Raw genomic sequence first — 18,057 nt, forward strand, 5'->3', positions numbered from 1 at the left:
CGTGCAATATTAGGAAAATAACTTTCATATACCTTATAAAGACAATGAAGAAAACATATAGAATTAAAATTATAGTTATGTAAAAAAGCAATGTGATAAGTATAGTATAATTGTGAATAAAAAATGAAGACTCAGAAAAAAACTGTCATTCATTTATTAATTCTACACCATGGTTCTAATTCTAGTATTCTAGAGCACAATAATCCTTACCAGGGGACTTTCCTTGCTGTGAGTTGCTTCTTCGCTCTCTGTATCTGGCTGGAGTGGATAAACCTGCTTCTTTACTAGGCTTGCTAGCAGGCCCCATTTCTGAAATAAGGAATCCCATCTGTTCTGAAGGCAAGATATTCTCAGGTGGATTGGTCTGGCATTTTATACTGGCATCCACCTAAAATATTAAACCCATTCATTATTCTGAATTTACCCCAATATCTACTAAAAGTTATATTTTATCAGAGGAGATCTAGTACAGAAACATGATCCAACAAACATACCTGTAAAAGGCTTTTCATTCTTATGAGTGATACTACCTTTGATTTTGTTGAACTAATCTGAATATTCAGTAGTAAAATATTTTTTCCCCATGCATAAACCATTAAAATGTATATGGAGTTAAACATTTACTTATGACCAGAGGAAGATTAACCATGAAGCTTATTATTATTTTTTGTAACATGCACACACACAATTGGTTAAGACCACTATCTTTTTCCACTCTGGTATCCCTTCCATCAGATTTCCAACTTGTTGGTAATATTGAAGTGGTCATTGGCATAATCCTGTTGGGTGAGGTCAGTGGAGCTCAGGACACTTAATTTTACTCATTTTGTATTCTTCGTCTTAAAGAGGCCTTCAAAATTATAGAAGCTTCAGCCTCTATAAAATCTAGATCTGTTCTGCTTATGAGATAGGAGTTTCTTTCTTGGAGTTCCTAAGTTTTCTTTGGAATGCAAATCCCTTCATCAAGGTGACCAACTTCTGAAACAATCTTATTTCTTTGAATTCATTTTAAATAAAACTATATAATGAAATAAAGCTAAAAGTTAAAAATATGGTTTTAAAAAGCTCTGATGTTTTGGATGCCTGGGTGGCTCAGCGGTTTAGTGCCTGCCTTCAGCCCAGGGCGTGATCCTGGGGTCCTGGGATCAAGTCCCGCATTGGGCTCCTTGCATGGAGCCTGCTTCTTCCTCTGCCTGTGTCTCTGCCTCTCTCTCTCCTTGTCTCATGAATAAATAAATAAAATCTTTAAAATAAAATAAAATAAATAAAATAAAATAAATAAAATAAAATAAAAAGCTCTGATGTTCAGGGGCACCTAGGGGGCTCAGTAGATTAAGCATCTGCCTTCAGCTCAGGTCATGATCCCAGGGTCCTGGGATTAAGCCCCACATTGGGCTCCCTGCTCAGTTTCTTCCTCTCTCTAAGTCCCTCCACACCCCCCACCTCCACTCATGCTCGCTCTTGCTCACTCTTTCCAACAAATAAAATCTTTTTAAAAGACTTAAAAAATAAAAGCTCTGATGTTCAAACATATTTTTTAAAGATCTTGAAAGAATTATGTGAATGCAATTTTAAGGTATGAAATCAAGTATTTTGGATGTGACTATGAAGGAACAAAGACAAATTTTATGTTCTTTTCACAATCATATCTGAAAGATAATGGGCCTATCTTTGGTCTGAATTTATAGTATTTATAATATTATTTTAATCATGATATACTAGGTCTTAACAGTTGGGTCTTGAAAAAGGATAATGGGTTGATTGATACCCTTAAGACACTTGGATCTAAAATTAGAGCTAAAAAAGAATGCATTAAAAAAACACAACTGTCAGAAAGTTATCTTGGGAATCTAACACAGTGATATTTTCAGTTCCATTAGAGAAAAAAAACCCAAAATTAAAAAATATATATACATATACACACACATATACATATAGAAGCCTAAGATCAAGAAAAAATAAAAGTAGGAAAATCTAAGTTAATTCACAAAAAGTGATCTTAATTTAGATGTACTTTTTATTTAGAATCAAACTTTATCCATTTTCTGGTCATAAACCAGCAGCAATAAAGGAATTTGCGTCTACCTTCAGAATATATCTCTCAAACTAGAGTCTGAATTCTGCTTTAAGAATGTAGAGAACAACAAAAATAATGTAGATATTAGTAGTGAAATTCAAACACAGTATGCTCATAAGTCAAAAGAGAATTCAAATAATGCTGTAAGAAAGTATGAAAAGACCTCTAACCATCTCCTTACCTCCAAGCTAGAAATGGCTAGGAAAGTCCTGATATTATTTGCCAGATAAACCATCCTTTCTGAGTAGTGGATTTTTAATCAGCTAGGCACACCTAGTCCATCCATATTGAGAAAGGAAACAAAACTCGAGGGATGCATTTAACATGAAATAAGTTTTATATCAAAATGCTCAGACTGCCTCTCTAGAGGTTGACTTCAGACTGTAACATAGTAAGAAGATGTCTGGTGCTTAAGGTTACCTCTTTCTGAATTTTTTGTGCAGAATCACTGGGACATGATCCTTCTAGAAAGCAAAATGGGAGCACCTGGGTAGCTCAGTCAGTTAAGCATCTGACTTTGGCTTAAGGTCATGATGGCAGGGTCCTGGAATCGAGCCCCACGTCAGCTCCATGCTCAGCGTCCCTCTGCGCCCCCTTCCCCCCGTGCTCATGCTCTCTCTCAAGTAAATAAAGCTTAAAAAAAAAAGCATAATGAACTGGTAATAAATCCAAATAAAATGTGGACAAACTCTTCACTAAAACGGTCTTTAGCAAGAAGCAGTAGGTACTTTGAGCTTTTAGGACTTTTTCTTTGACTTACCTGATGTGTGCTGAATGGTAGCCCTTCCTGCACAAACACTACTGAAGATGGAGATGGATTATGACTTAGCTGCTCCTTCAGTTTGACATGAGCTTGTTGGATGGCTGCAGATTCCTGCATTGTAGTATTTTCAACAGGCTGAGCTGTGTGGATGGTATAGATGTACTCAGGTGACTGTGGTAGAGAGCAATTAATTGCTTGTTCTGTTCCGACTACAAAAGATGTAATATCTGAGCCTACAGGAGTAAGTTGCTCCAGCTGGCTAGCCTGACTTGTGGAAGATGCACTGCTGTTGTTTGAATTAGCTAGGACATGTTGGCCTCTGTTAGATTGAGATGTTGGGCACTGATTCTCAACAGGCTCCACCTTCACCATCTCCAATTTAGGGGAGGAATGCAATTCATCTACTATCTGAAAAACAGCCTCTAGGTTTACTTCTGTCTTTTTATTTTCATCAGTAGCACTGCAAGGCCAATTAGAAGGCAGAAATTCAACTGGATAGGAGGATTGCATTGGAGGATTCTGGGAAAAGAGAAAATAGGACTGTTTGGATAGAAAATTGAATATGAGATTAAGGAGGAAAGCAACAAGGTTTAGGCTGACAAATGTTAAACAAATAGATTAAATTTTAACTACAGCTAAGAAAACTTGAACACCAATCAACTATTCAGCAATGGTAGCTTCAATTCTATTGTTAACATTTACTTAGCAACTAATATATGTCAACTACTATCCTAAATTTAATACTGGAAAGGACCAATAATTCTCAGGCTTAAAGTATACAAAATCAAAACACTATAGTACCGAAATGCCTATTTGCTGATAAGATGTCTATATACCTAATTCTTCCATAAAAGTTGACAAACAAAAACATCACTTATATCTATCATATGCTATTTTAGGAATGTAGTAAGGAAATTTCAAACACAGGATGCTCACAAGTCCACCAATGCTTCTACAGATTCAGGGGGAGGTACTGATATTCTGTTCCAAATGATCTGGGGAAAAATGGATGGAATATCGAATGTCCTTTGGTTCCTGAGATTGTTTATTTTTAATAATAAAACAACAGATTTTTAAAAAGCTGTCACTTTTAGATGTATTCTTCATATCTTTAAGATGTATTACACATAGTTCTTCGCACAGAGTAGGCATTCAATTACATGTTTGGTGATAATCTCAAGCAATGAACATAAAATACTGAAGAGTAATAATTAAATAAAACATGTAATGGGTTGATGCTGCCAAATACACTACAAAGAATGTGTCAATTATTTGAAGCACATTATGCCAAATAATGTAAAATTAAATAGTTTAAGCATCAAGCCACTTTACTATAGCCAATAGCACCATTTATTGAGTTCTTACTAAATGTCAAGTACATGCAAAGTACTTTATATATATTATTCCATTTAATCCTCTCAAGAGGTCTATAATGTGATCATCTCCATTTCCAAATGATGAAATTGAAGTTCAGAGAAACTCTGTAATTTACCAAAGTCACAATGAAATAACTGACAGATCCAGGTTTTAAGCATAGGTTGCCTGATTGAAGAGCTCTTGCTCTTAACCATTACACTATAATGATCATTCATGCACACTCTCACCAGTATCTATGATCCAACTAAACCAATTGCATTTATTTCCAGAATTACACCTAAAATATGTTGTATTTTTTTTTTCATTTTAAAAATGCTAGGTCTACCTATCTCTATTTTCCTGTAAGGAACATGTATTGTCCTAAATAAGAAAAGGTTCTTTAAAGATATGTTAAATAATTTATTTAAAACATAAGACATAAACACCGTCAGAGTATCTCCAGTATGATCCAAGGAATAGAGTATCTGGATTCTCCAAACAATAGCTTCTAATTTGTGGGACAGATACATCCCTATGGTGAAGATGAACAGATTGGACTATCATGCTTGATGGCACCTGCTATTAAAAATGTCCAACTAAGTCCCTTTGATCTGATTCTACACTCTTCAAACACCAGTTGGATTATAATTTGACTTCCCATGTAATTTTCTCAGTAAAAAAAAAAAAAAAAGGAATATTCCTTTCAGTACTGGAATGCCACTAGTAAGATATTCTCTTAGAAATAGAAGCTATTGGGACACCTGGGTGGCTCAGTGGTTTAGTGCCTGCCTTTGGCCCAGGGCATGATCCTAGAGTCCTGGGATCAAGTCCCACATCAGGCTCCATGCAGGGAGCCACCCCCAAAGCATGGAATTTAATCTTATCCTAGAAGTAGCAGTCCAAAACATTTAAATCAACCCACTCACTTCTCAATAATAATGAGAAAATAACTGAAGAATAGTATTTATAATATGGGGGCAAAAAGGAATCACCACTTAAATTTCTCATTTTTTATTTCATTTTTTCCTTTCATTAAAAAAAAGTAATTATCTGTATCATCTTAGAAGAAACTGTCATTTGGTAACTTATATACTTTTAAAGTTTATCTGATATTCATTTTACCATAGAAGAGCCTAGACCAGCAATGCTCAAACTAACTTTCAGATATGATGAAAATGCTATCTGTGCTGGACAATTTGGTAGCCACTAGCCTGATGAGACTTTGAGCACTCAAATGAATTTTATATCTTATTTTATTTTAACTAATTTAAATAGCCACATGTAGCTAGTGCCTACTGTTTTGGATAGTGCAGGCCTAGAATACTCAGATATAACCCCCCCCCCCCAATTTTTTTTTTTTAGAACTCAGAAAACTGAAGCCATAATCCACAGCTTACCTCTGGCTACTCATTAAGATAAAATTACACTTTAAAACTGTGCAAGGTCAATAATATTCCACGTGAAGTACAGAGAATGTGTCCATTGTTCCAAGAATCTTACCTGGAAGTAGTTGCAGTGTGCATAGGAAGAGGCAGTGGGAGTGACACAACTACTTAGAGCATCCATGTGGGTAGAAGGAGAACAGCACTGTAGCACAGCTGGGACAAATTCAAACAGAGAAAAATCATCAATCAAAATTAACCTCTAGTAGCATTTAAGGCACTCCCCTCTTTCAACTTGGAAAAATTCCAAAAGTTTTCCTTTGTGGATGCAACAAAATTATATTTAGTACAATTAGTGCTATTATTTGTGGAAAACAACATGGTAATAAACTAATATAAAAATCATTTTAAAGGGTCATGTCTACTTTTTTAAATGATTTCCTTAGCACTAAACATTTTGTTACCTTTTCTAACCATTTATTCTTATTGAAATTTCATTTTTACTGAAAATATCAGAACATATTTGGAATCCCAAAATAACTGTTTCAATTAATTTAATAATAAACATTTGGAGGAGGGTGTGTTTTAAGGATAAGTGAAATACTCTACAAATAGTCCTACCATTATACAATGCATCTAGTAAAAATCCAGACAAAAATGCTTTAACTATCTAAACAAATGGTTAAGAATTTGAATCCAAGAGCCAGATTGTTTGGCTTTGGAGCCCAGCTCCAAAATTTTAATAGCCATGCAAACTTGAGCAAGGTTAATCTCTTTGGGCATCAGTTTCCGCATCTTAAAAAAATAGGGGTAATAATAGTACGTGCCCTACTATGTTTGTTGTGAGGAATGAATGAGTTAATATGCATAAAGCACTTAGAATAGTACTGGCATAGAGTAGGCAATCAAAAAACGAATAGCTAATGCTGGTATTATTTTAACTAAAGAAGTTAGTTTCCAAGCTTTCTCTTTATAGTTAGGATACCATGAAAAGATTAACTCTTTGTACTGGGATAGTTATACTTACAGATGCAGTCTTAATAATAGGTTGAGTCTCCTCTTTTCCAGAGAGAGACTCTCCAGAACGAATGAGAATCAGTTATAACACATCACACCTTTGGATTAAACAGAGGATGACATTTATTGAGCACCTACCAGGCACAGTACTAGGTGCTTTACATATATTGCTTCATTTAATCCAAACAACAATTGAATGAGGTATTAACATTACTTTACAAAAATAAGGAAACTAAAGCTCAGAGATGTTAAATAATTTGCTGAAAGTCAAAAAGCTAATAGTGACAGTGACAGCAATCAAACTTTAAAGCACATGCTCTTTAATGTACAATACTTCCCTAACCATCCCTTTTTCCTAAAATGTAACATTTTAATTTTACTGGAACACCACTAGATTAATATTTTTAAGTTGTCTTTATCATAATGTGACAACTTTCTATATCCACATTTTTCATATTTTGTGTATACTAATAAAATTACTAAACAATCTTAATCTATAATCCTTGAAAGTAAATTAGCCTAAGAACTGTAAAAATTTATTGCAATGTTTGTCTATTGACTACTGATTTTTAAAATGTCAGTTCACAAAGGTATACTAGAAATAATTTTTTTCTAATATGTGCAATTTAAGCCATTAAATTTTGCATATGGAAGTAAAAATTTGAAATAATGGACAGAATTCTACTGTAGATACACATATAAGGGTTGATATTTTCTGACTTACATCATTTTAACAATTCCAGTGATTTAAAAAGCCAGACATTACTAAGATGGCCACACAAATTCCAGGCTCTTATTACTTCCAAAATAGGTTAGGGTAATAAGCAAGTTTTCACACTTTAACCTCTGGAGATTTATCCATTCATCTTTCGATGGACACCGAGGCTCCTTCCACAGTTTGGCTATTGTGGACATTGCTGCTAGAAACATCGGGGTGCAGGTGTCCTGGCGTTTCATTGCATCTGAATCTTTGGGGTAAATCCCCAACAGTGCAATTGCTGGGTCGTAGGGCAGGTCTATTTTTAACTCTTTGAGGAACCTCCACACAGTTTTCCAGAGTGGCTGCACCAGTTCACATTCCCACCAACAGTGTAAAAGGGTTCCCTTTTCTCCGCATCCTCTTCAACATTTGTGGTTTCCTGCCTTGTTAATTTTCTCACTGGTGTGAGGCGGTATCTCATTGTGGTTTTGATTTGTATTTCCCTGATGGCAAGTGATGAGGAGCATTTTCTCATGTGCGTGTTGGCCATGTCTAGGTCTTCCTCTGTGAGATTTCTCTTCATGTCTTTTGCCCATTTCATGATTGGATTGTTTGTTTCTTTGGTGTTGAGGTTAAGAAGTTCTTTATAGATCTTGGAAACTAGCCCTTTATCTGATACGTCACTTGCAAATATCTTCTCCCATTCTGTAGGTTCTTTTAGTTTTGTTGACTGTATCCTTTGCTGTGCAAAAGCTTCTTATCTTGATGAAGTCCCAATAGTTCATTTTTGCTTTTGTTTCTTTTGCCTTCGTGGAAGTATCTTGCAAGAAGTTACTGTGGCCGAGTTCAAAAAGGGTGTTGCCTGTGTTCTCCTCTAGGATTTTGATGGAATCTTGTCTCACATTTAGATCTTTCATCCATTTTGAGTTTATCTTTGTGTATGGTGAAAGAGAGTAGTCTAGTTTCATTCTTCTGCATGTGGATGTCCAATTTTCCCAGCACCATTTATTGAAGAGACTGTCTTTCTTCTAATGGATAGTCTTTCCTCCTTTATCGAATATTAGTTGACCATAAAGTTCAGGGTCCACTTCTGGGTTCTCTATTCTGTTCTGTTCAGCAAGAACAGGTCTATGTGTCTGTTTTTGTGCCAGTACCACACTGTCTTGATGACCACAGCTTTGTAGTACAACCTGAAATCTGGCATTGTGATGCCTCAGATGTGGAAGGAGCCTCGGTATCCAACGAAAGATGAATGGATAAAGAAGATGTGGTTTATGTATACAATGGAATATTACTCAGCCATTAGAAACGACAAATACCCACCACTTGCTTCAACGTGGATGGAACTGGAGGGTATTATGCTGAGTGAAGTAAGTCAATTGGGGAAGGACAAACATTATATGTTCTCATTCATTTGGGGAATATAAATAGTAGTGAAAGGGAATATAAGGGAAGGAAGAAGAAATGTGTGGGAAATATCAGAAAGGGAGACAGAACATAAAGACTCCTAACTCTGGGAAACGAACTAGGGGTGGTGGAAGGGGAGGAGGGTGGGGGGTGGGGGTGACAGGCACTGAGGGGGGCACTTGACGGGATGAGCACTGAGTGTTATTCTGTATGTTGGTAAATTGAACACCAATAAAAAATAAATTTATTAAAAAAAAAAACTCTGGAGAGTATTCAGATATACAATTTCAGTGTTTTGGATTTGAATTTGATCTCCCAGAATATTTGAAAGCATAAATATCCCGGAAAGAACTTAAACCCAAAAAGGAAAACATCAAGGAGGGGTCTGCTGTGTATGCTCAAACTGAAAAAAAATAGGACATTTTTCTAGTTTTAACAGCTAAGGAAAACCTAGCCCCCTAGTGGCAGGAAAAGATTTCAGTCAGGAGGTGTAGGTTTTCACTCCTCAGGGTACCATGAAATAGTATTTCATTACAAATAAATCAACAAAAAGTACTAGGTTTATTTTTTTTATATTGTTCTGATTCCATTGCTTACACATTTTAAATACCTGTAAAAGTGTACTTTAAAGTAAATTTCTTGGATAAAGTAAAATATGCAACAGAGAGTATATTAATATAGCTGACCATACTGGTATCTAAAGAAATAGCAAAATGTGAATATCCTTTTAAGTGTCCAGTAATAAATGGAAAGTGGAAAGCTACCTGCATAGGGGGACATGAATAGATAATCCAAAAAGATTCTTCAATGGCTATTTCCTCACCAGTGCAGTCCTACTTTGTATAGTCAACAAAATAGAACAAAGTAAGATACTAGTAAGTTTGCTAAATATGAAAAACAACTCTAGAAATGCAACTGTGTGCTTTAATACATGACAAATTAAGCTAGTGTATATTATGAAAGCATTGTGAAAGCAATGACATTTATAAAACTGAGTTTATCACTATATTCTAAGGCACATTCATCTGCATAGAGATCTTCCATTGTCTTCCTGAGGGTAGTAGTCACTTAAGGCATAAACTGCACATAGAATGAAAAACTGGTAATAATGGACAGAATTCTATTTCAAATGTAAATATAAGAGCTAATGACATTTTTTGAAAACAATTCTGGTAATTAAAAAAATCGAGGAGTACTAAAAATTATCTTAACAGCAAAAATTTTCATTCCCACTATGGATTAGGAAAACAAGAAACAAGTTCATACTCTTTTATCCTATGGAGGTAATTCAAATATAGAATTAAAATGTTTTTGACTTGAATCTACTCTGGAATAGTACAGTGTCAATGGTGAGAAAATGCCCAATATAAATGTTCAACAGGAAAAACATCCTAATAGTATATTTAACTTCAAGATAAATTACTATACATCTAGAACCCCAACACTTTCTCACTTGTAGTAAGGTAAAGGTCTTCTGGGCATATACCCCAAAAAAGTGGTAACAGGCACTCAAATATATATATTTGTGCATCCATGTTCACAGCAGCATTGTTCGCAATAGCCAAAAGGTGGAAGCAACCCAGTTTCTATCAACAGATGAATGGATAAATTTTATGTGGTACTTAAAATGGAAAATTATTCAGCATTAAAAAATAAGGAAATTTTGAGCCATGCTATAGTTCCAATGAACCTTAAAAACAGTATGCTTAATGAATTAAGCCAATCACAAAAGGGCAAATACTTTATGACTCCTCTTATATGAGTTTCAGAGAGTTGTCGATTCATAGAGACAGAAAGCAGAATGGTGGTTGCCAGGAGCCAGGGGGAGAGGGGAATGTGAAGCTGGTGTTCAATGGGTATAGAGTCTCAGTTGGGGAAGATGAAAAAGTTCTAGAGATGGAAGGTGGTAATGCTAGTACAATAATGTAAATGTATTTAAATCCACAGAACTGTAGACACTTCTAAAAATGGTTAAAATGGTAAACTTTGTTACTTATATTTTACCTCAATAAAAAGAAAGGCAAATATAATTGTGCTTTTGCTTGGTTTCTTCTGATAGCTAAAGAAAACTCCTGGAGTATTTATGCCAAGTCCCTCTTTCCATAAGAACAAAATCAGGCCTTTTCAAAGAAACTAACAATAGAGGCTGTCTGAGCACAAGAACAGCAACATTGGAGAGCTCTTATAACTCCAGGTTCTGTATTTGTTTATGAACACTATATAGAATTAAAAGCCTAAAATAGAATCCAAATGTACTTTAAAACAGTAAAGGGGCTCTCCTGGGTTGCTCAGTCAGTTAACCGTCTGACTCCTGATCTCAGCTCAGATCTTGATCCCAGGGTTGTGAGTTCAAGCTCCACATGGAGCTCCACGCTGGGCATGGAACCTACTTAAAGTAACAACAACAACAAAATCCACAATAATAAGCAATTCTTTTTGCCCAAGATTCAAGTAAGAATAATTTTTAAAAATGATATATATACTTTTCAATAAAAAAATAAATGCATATGTATCTTACAGAAGTTGTATATTCTTACAAATCACTGTATTTAGACTTTCAGATGTTACTATGTAGGTCCAATTTATTTTTTTTAAGATTTTATTTATTTGGGATCCCTGGGTGGCGCAGCGGTTTGGCGCCTGCCTTTGGCCCAGGGCGCGATCCTGGAGACCTGGGATCGAGTCCCACATCGGGCTCCCGGTGCATGGAGCCTGCTTCTTCCTCTGCCTGTGTCTCTGCCTCTCTCTCTCTCTCTCTCTCTCTCTGACTATCATAAATAAATTTTAAAAAAAGATATATTTATTTATTCATGAGAGGCAGAAAGAGAGAGGCAAAGACACAGGCAGAGGAAGAAGCAGGCTTCATGCAGGAAGCCCGATGTGGGACTCAATCCTGGGACTCCAGGATCGCGCCCTGGGCCGAAGGCAGGCGCCAAACCGCTGAGCCACCCAGGGATCCCCTAAAGACAGCTTTTAAAATACTTTATCCTTTCCGTGTAAATAGTGTTTTCAATTTTATAAAGCCTATTCACAAACATTAAATTCATTGAATCCCTGACTTGAACTACTATTGCCACTTTATAGGAAGGGAAATTGAGGGGGGAGTGTCATGAAATAATCCACTGAAGAGCACATTGAATGATTAACTACAAAGTGGAGACTGGAATTATTTCATTCCGTTCAATAGACTACTTACTAGGGAATCATTACAGCTGAGCACTACACTAGGTAGAGGGTTATACAGAAATAGAGGCAGCCCCACTCCTCAGAGGCCCAAACCAGACCTCCCACTCTAGCCATGGGAGTACATTCTCACTGCTTGGGTAGGGTGAGTCAATAATCCAGGGTAATCCCACTGCCACCAGTAGAAGGGTGGGTCTTGCAGTCATTTTCTGTTATCTATGCTATCTGGGAGTAACTTACTCTAGGAAGAGACATACCAGGAAAGAGTACCTCAAAAGATAAAACAAAGAGCCCTCTCTGTTATAAGAGGCAGGCTGGTAGTAGAGCACAATGGCCAAAAGAATGGACTCTTCAGTCAATTTGCCTGGGTTCATTCCTCAGCTTTGCCTCTGACTAGTCATATTTCAGTTCCCTAATCTATAAAATGAGGATAATTACATTTCTAATCTTGGAAGGTTGTTGTGAGAATTAAATGAATTGATACTTGAGAATTCTCAGAACAATGCTTGGCCATAATGACTGCTACATAATTAACATCAGAGAGGGAAAAAATGAACCCAAGATAAAGCAAGACTAAAAAGAGTCAATCAATACTGGACCTAAAACATGCTGTCTTTGAAGGAGTGATAAGAGTGGAAAACACGTAGTGTGCTAGGCAAAGAAAATATGCGCTTCAAGAGAGGAATGACAAATGTAAGCCAGGATTCAGATGAGTCATTTTATGAGTCAATCTCACAACAATTTTCCAGTCTCAATCTTTGGCTTTACTAGAGAAATTAATTTATAAAATATTACATAACATTCAAAATTTACTTGTAGACTATCTGAAGACTAGATCCAAATTTGCTATCAATATAATTTTTAAATGAAGTCAGGTGTTGCTGTTTACTAGAATTTGATCCAAACCTCCAATTCTCCAAAAGGATTAGAGGACCATCATTCCAAAATTAGTTACTTCAATATTACTTTAAAAGCTGGCTTTGGGAGTGATTATTATCCTGCCCCTGGGAGTGATACTCCATTTAGCTTTGGAAAAGTCATTTGTAATGTGCTTCATAAACAGATACTTGCTAAATATTGGTTAAATTGCTCACTTTTTGCTTCCTTCACCTAAAATTTGGAGCAAATACTTCTACAGTATTTTTATGCCACTTTCTTTTCCAAAGCAAGTCTTTTGTATTTAACAACACAACCTTTTACTTATATAGTATTTCAGAATGTTCAAAGAAGTTTTGCTTATTACAGAACATCATAGACCCACTCTATGTATTTGATAATCATCATGAGATCATGACATTTCTTATTCTTACAACCTCAGAAGTGTTATAGTCATTTCAATTATCTCTATTAAAGATGAAAAAACAAAAATAAAGATAACCATGATTCTATATCACATGCCCTGTAAGCTTTCAAAACATCAGCAGCACTTATTTGTTCTTTGAATATCTCTTTGCTAGTCCTTACCTTGAACTCTTGGAAACATTTTTTAATTTATAATTTTACATCCAAGCTAACAAAATATTTTAAAAGTAACATACCCTAAATCATAATAATTCAACAAGTAGTATTTCTATAAATACTACTTGTAGTATTTTCTGGTATGTAATACATAAGTGGTTCTCATAAAATTTAGAACCAAGTGTTTCTAAGAGGATTATCTGGGACTTGAAAAATACATTTTCCCATAGAAATATCATCACAGAGCAGCCCAGGATGTGGTCCTGGAGACCCAGGATCAAGTCCTGCACTGCGCTCCCTGCATGGAGCTTGCTTCTCCCTCTGCCTGTGTCTGTGCCTCTCTCTCTCTCTCTCTCTGTGTGTGTGTCTCTCATGAATAAATAAACAAACAAATAAATAAATAAATCTTTAAAAAAAAAAAACATCATAAAGGCTAATTTGGCTCCTAAATCAGATTACAGCTACCTGTACAGCAATAAGTGTACAACTAATACTAATACAGAACCTAACCACCATACTTAATATGTCCGTAGGAAAATGCCTCCAAAATTACAAACTGGAAGGTCAAGCACATTTCTACAACCCTCTTGCTGCAGTCCTTCCAAATTTAAACTCCCCAGAAGCTAAATAAATAAATAAATAAATAAATAAATAAATAAACAAACAAACAAACTCCCCAGAAGCTTGAGTCTAGTTGTTTGAGGAGGGGGTTTTGGAGGAAGTTTAGGAAAGAGAAACACTTACTGGTTAAAGGAAGGAAGGTATTAAAACCTAGAGGAAGGCTTTAGGTATTAATACCTAAAGGAAGGTATTATCTTGATGGGCTATAGAATGTAAAGCAAGTATAAGGAAGACACAGACTATCTCTCTATATATATGTATATACATTCTGTGCATACCTAGAATATAGCTGAAATTATAATCTAGATGTTAATGTCTTACCTGTTTATTATAATGTTGAATTAAACTATTCATTAATAAAAATCTGACTTTATTTGTCACTATACATAACATCTAAAACTTTTTCTTTTTAAAGATCTTATTTATTTATTCATGAGACACACAGAAAGAGAAAAGCAGACACAGGCAGAGGGAGAAGCAGGCTCCACGCAGGGAGCCCGATGTGAGACTTGATCCTCGGACCCCAGAATCACACCCTGAGCAGAAGGCAGAGGCTTAACCGCTGAGCCACCCAGGCATCCCAAGATCTAAAACTTCTAACATGGGATCCCGGGGTAGCTCAGCGGTTTAGCACCTGCCTTTGGCCCAGGGCATGATCCTGGAGACCTGGGATCCAGTCCCACGTCGGGCTCCCAGGACGGAGCCTGCTTCTCCCTCTGCCTGTGTCTGTGACTGACTCTCTCTCTCTCAAAAATAAATAAATAAAAATCTTTAAAAAAAAACTCTTATTATTTTAATATTAAATATTTTGGGAAAATAAAACAATCCCTTTTACTGCTATATTTAGGTAGAATGCAGTAAGTCAATAAGAGAATACAGTTGGATATTACAGCTAGAAAATAGTGAGTCCTGTTACAAACAAGTTACCAGATTTATAACTTGTAAAAGTCAACACATTATTTTATTCCCTTATTGAATTTACATTCCTTCCACTTATTTTAGCTTTTGATTTCCTCCTGCCAGGGAGAAATGGTCTAACAAAATACCATTAGAGATAGCTTCCAGATCTACATATTTGAGAAAATTAATATTCCTAGCGTCTTTTTTTTTTTTTAAGTTTTTATTTATTTATTCCTGAGAGACAAACAGAGAGAGAGAGAGAGAGAGGCAGAGACACAGGCAGGAGAAACAGGTTCCATGCAGGGAGCCTGATGTGAGACTTGATCCCTGGTCTCCAGGATCATGCCCTGGGCCAAAGGCAGGCTCTAAACCGCTAAGCCACCCAGGGATCCCCTATTCCTAGGGTCTTAACACAGGAATGCCCTCTTTCTTCTCTCGCTGGTCTTTTCTGAAAGCCTTGACCCTTGTCTTATTTCCATTGCCCCATTTTGTCACTCAGTATTAAAGCACTCTGCATGATGAAACACACCATGACTATATGGTGCTCCTGCAAAATTGAAAATAACATTTGAATGGAAAGCTAAGGCTATTATCTTGCAAAACTGCACCCCTCCCAAAAGACACTCTCTTCCCCCAAGAAGCTAAACAGAGGGTCACTATCATAAGGATTTCTGATCAGTGGCTTGAGATTTACAGTATATCTCCAATGCCCCTTGGCTGAGGTCTAGGTCAATTGTCATGGTCAGGTTCTCTCTGCTACTCCGCAGTTCTTAGTTGTCTGGGATTAACACTGCAGGGACTGCACTGTCAAAACATACCATCAAGTTTTTACTAAAAGAATATAATTTTTTAAAGATTTTATTTATTTATTCATAGAGACAGAGACACAGAGAGAGAGAGAGAGAGAGGCAGAGACACAGGCAGAGGGAGAAGCAGGCCCGACACGGGACTCGATCCTGGTTCTCCAGGATCATACCCCGGGCTGCAGGCAGTGCTAAACCGCTGCACCACCAGGGCTGCCCAAAGAATATAATTTAGTTTTAAGAGATATTATGCTTTTTAATTAAACTTCATTACTGGAACACCTCAGTAGCTCAGCGGTTGAGTGTCTGCCTTTGGCTCAGGGCGTAATCCCCGACCCGGGAATTTAGTCCTACATCGGGCTCCCTGCGAAGAGCCTGCTTCTCCTGCCTATGTCTCTGCCTCTCTGTCTTTCTCTCTGTGTGTCTCTCATGAATAAATAAAATCTTTAAAAAACAAAAACAAAACAAAACAAAAAAACTTCATTACTGAGATACTAAAATTTCATTATGATATAATCTCACCTATAACATTAAAAAATACAGTATATACAGTTGACCTTGGAACAACATGAGTTTGAACTATGTGGGTCCACGTTGTTTTGATACAGTACAGTATTGTAAATGTATTCTCTCTTTTTTTTTAAGATTTTATTTATTTATTCATGAGAGACACAGAGAGAGGCAGAGATATAGGCAGAGGGAGAAGCAGGTTCCCTCCTGGGAGCCTGATGTGGGACTCAATCTGAGGACCCCGGGATCATGACCTGAGCCAAAGGCAGGTGCTCCACCACTGAGCCACCCAGGCATCCCATAAATGTATTTTCTATTATGATTTTCTTTTTTTTTTGAAATATTTTTTTAAATTTTTATTTATTTATGATAGTCACAGAGAGAGAGAGAGAGAGAGAGAGAGAGAGAGAGGCAGAGACACAGGCAGAGGGAGAAGCAAGCTCCATGCACCGGGAGCCCGACGTGGTATTCGATCCTGGGTCTCCAGGATCGCGCCCTGGGCCAAAGGCAGGCGCCAAACTGCTGCGCCACCCAGGGATCCCCTCTATTATGATTTTCTTAAGAACATTTTCTTTTTTTAGCTTATTGTAAAAATACAATACTTAATACATATAACATACAAAATATGTGCTAGTCAACTCTTTGTTATCGGAGGTAAGGATTCCAGTCAAGAACAGGCAATTAGTAGTTAAGTTTAGGTGAAAGTCAAAAGTTATACACGGATTTGCAACTGCATGGGGGGTCAGTTCCCCAATCCCACATTGTTCAAGGGTCAACTGTAAAATATATATAATTTTTTGTTAAAAGAAACAAAATGCTGCACCAACAGCAAAGTTAAAAACAAGGTCCCAAAGTACTATGTTCTAATTTCATTACTAGGACACATTTCGAAGATACCAAATTTTCACTAAAAACCATATACTTTTACGTACTCAACAGAATTTTTACAATCCTTAAGAACACAATGAAATTTTATATATCGCTTAAAAATATGCCCTGATGAGAATTCTTTGGCGTTTCTTAGGTGAGTATTCCTATTTTTAAGTATGCAGAAATGCATTAAAAATATAAATGTTCATAATAAAGTACTTTAAGAGAAGCTATTGAACTTGAATTTTTCATACCTGTTGGATAGTAGGCTTGGGAGTACTGCGCTGAGGGTGTGTAGTTATTATATTTTTGGGAGGAGCTGACCATTGTTTGAGGACCTTGCTGAACGTGTACAGATGTGGCACTTGGCTGCAGGGTATAGGTAACCTCAGTTGGAAACCTCTGCAGTACAGGAAATGGAACCCCTTTATCTGAAAAAGTGGGAGACGTTTCCACTTGTCCTGGGTGCATTCCAAGGGAGTTCTGCCATGTTCTAGGAGGAATCGGAGTCCGATCTAAACCTTTCAGAGGGAAAGTACTGTGGTTGTGGGATGAAGTCGATACATAGGAGTAAGGAGACAAACTATCTCTCCGGAATGACCGGTGGAATTGTCCAACAGCCACTGGTCCTGCATAAAAAAAGGAAGAGCATATTTACTAATTTTACATTAGATCACTGAATTAGTAAACCAAAAGTCACAAAATAAGAATATTTTGAATTCTCAGCCATTTTTAACACAACAGAAATTTAGTTCTGGTAAAAACAAGCTGAGAATCCAGAATACAACATTACACACATACTGCTTAAAAAAATAATCAAATAAACTTTGGCTTGTTTCTCAGTATTATTGTCATAAGAGACAAAGTAGCCAAACCCTAATATTAAATCAAATGTTAAGTCAAATTCAATATTCAAAGCCTTTTATAGATGATTCAGTCATCTTACCTTTTTACCTCAAGTGATTGACCCAGATTTCTCCAACCTGTAAACTACTTCATAGAAGTTTTAG

The 18,057-nt window shown here is 36.4% G+C and overlaps 1 protein-coding gene across 1 annotated transcript in view; it reads right to left on the reverse strand.

Annotated features, from left to right (window-relative positions):
* HSF5 (heat shock transcription factor 5) overlaps positions 1-18,057 on the reverse strand; it is a 47,268-nt gene that overhangs the window by 23,320 nt on the left and 5,891 nt on the right. Inside the window, exons 2-5 of the mRNA XM_025996240.2 lie at positions 17,302-17,676; positions 5,697-5,794; positions 2,838-3,359; positions 211-388 (exon numbers count right to left, since the gene is read on the reverse strand). Of these exons, the coding sequence (XP_025852025.2) occupies positions 211-388; positions 2,838-3,359; positions 5,697-5,794; positions 17,302-17,676 (1,173 nt within the window). The remainder of the gene's footprint in view (positions 1-210; positions 389-2,837; positions 3,360-5,696; positions 5,795-17,301; positions 17,677-18,057) is intronic.

This window comes from Vulpes vulpes, chromosome 2 (genome assembly GCF_048418805.1).
Source record: "Vulpes vulpes isolate BD-2025 chromosome 2, VulVul3, whole genome shotgun sequence".
Taxonomy (NCBI): domain Eukaryota; kingdom Metazoa; phylum Chordata; class Mammalia; order Carnivora; family Canidae; genus Vulpes; species Vulpes vulpes.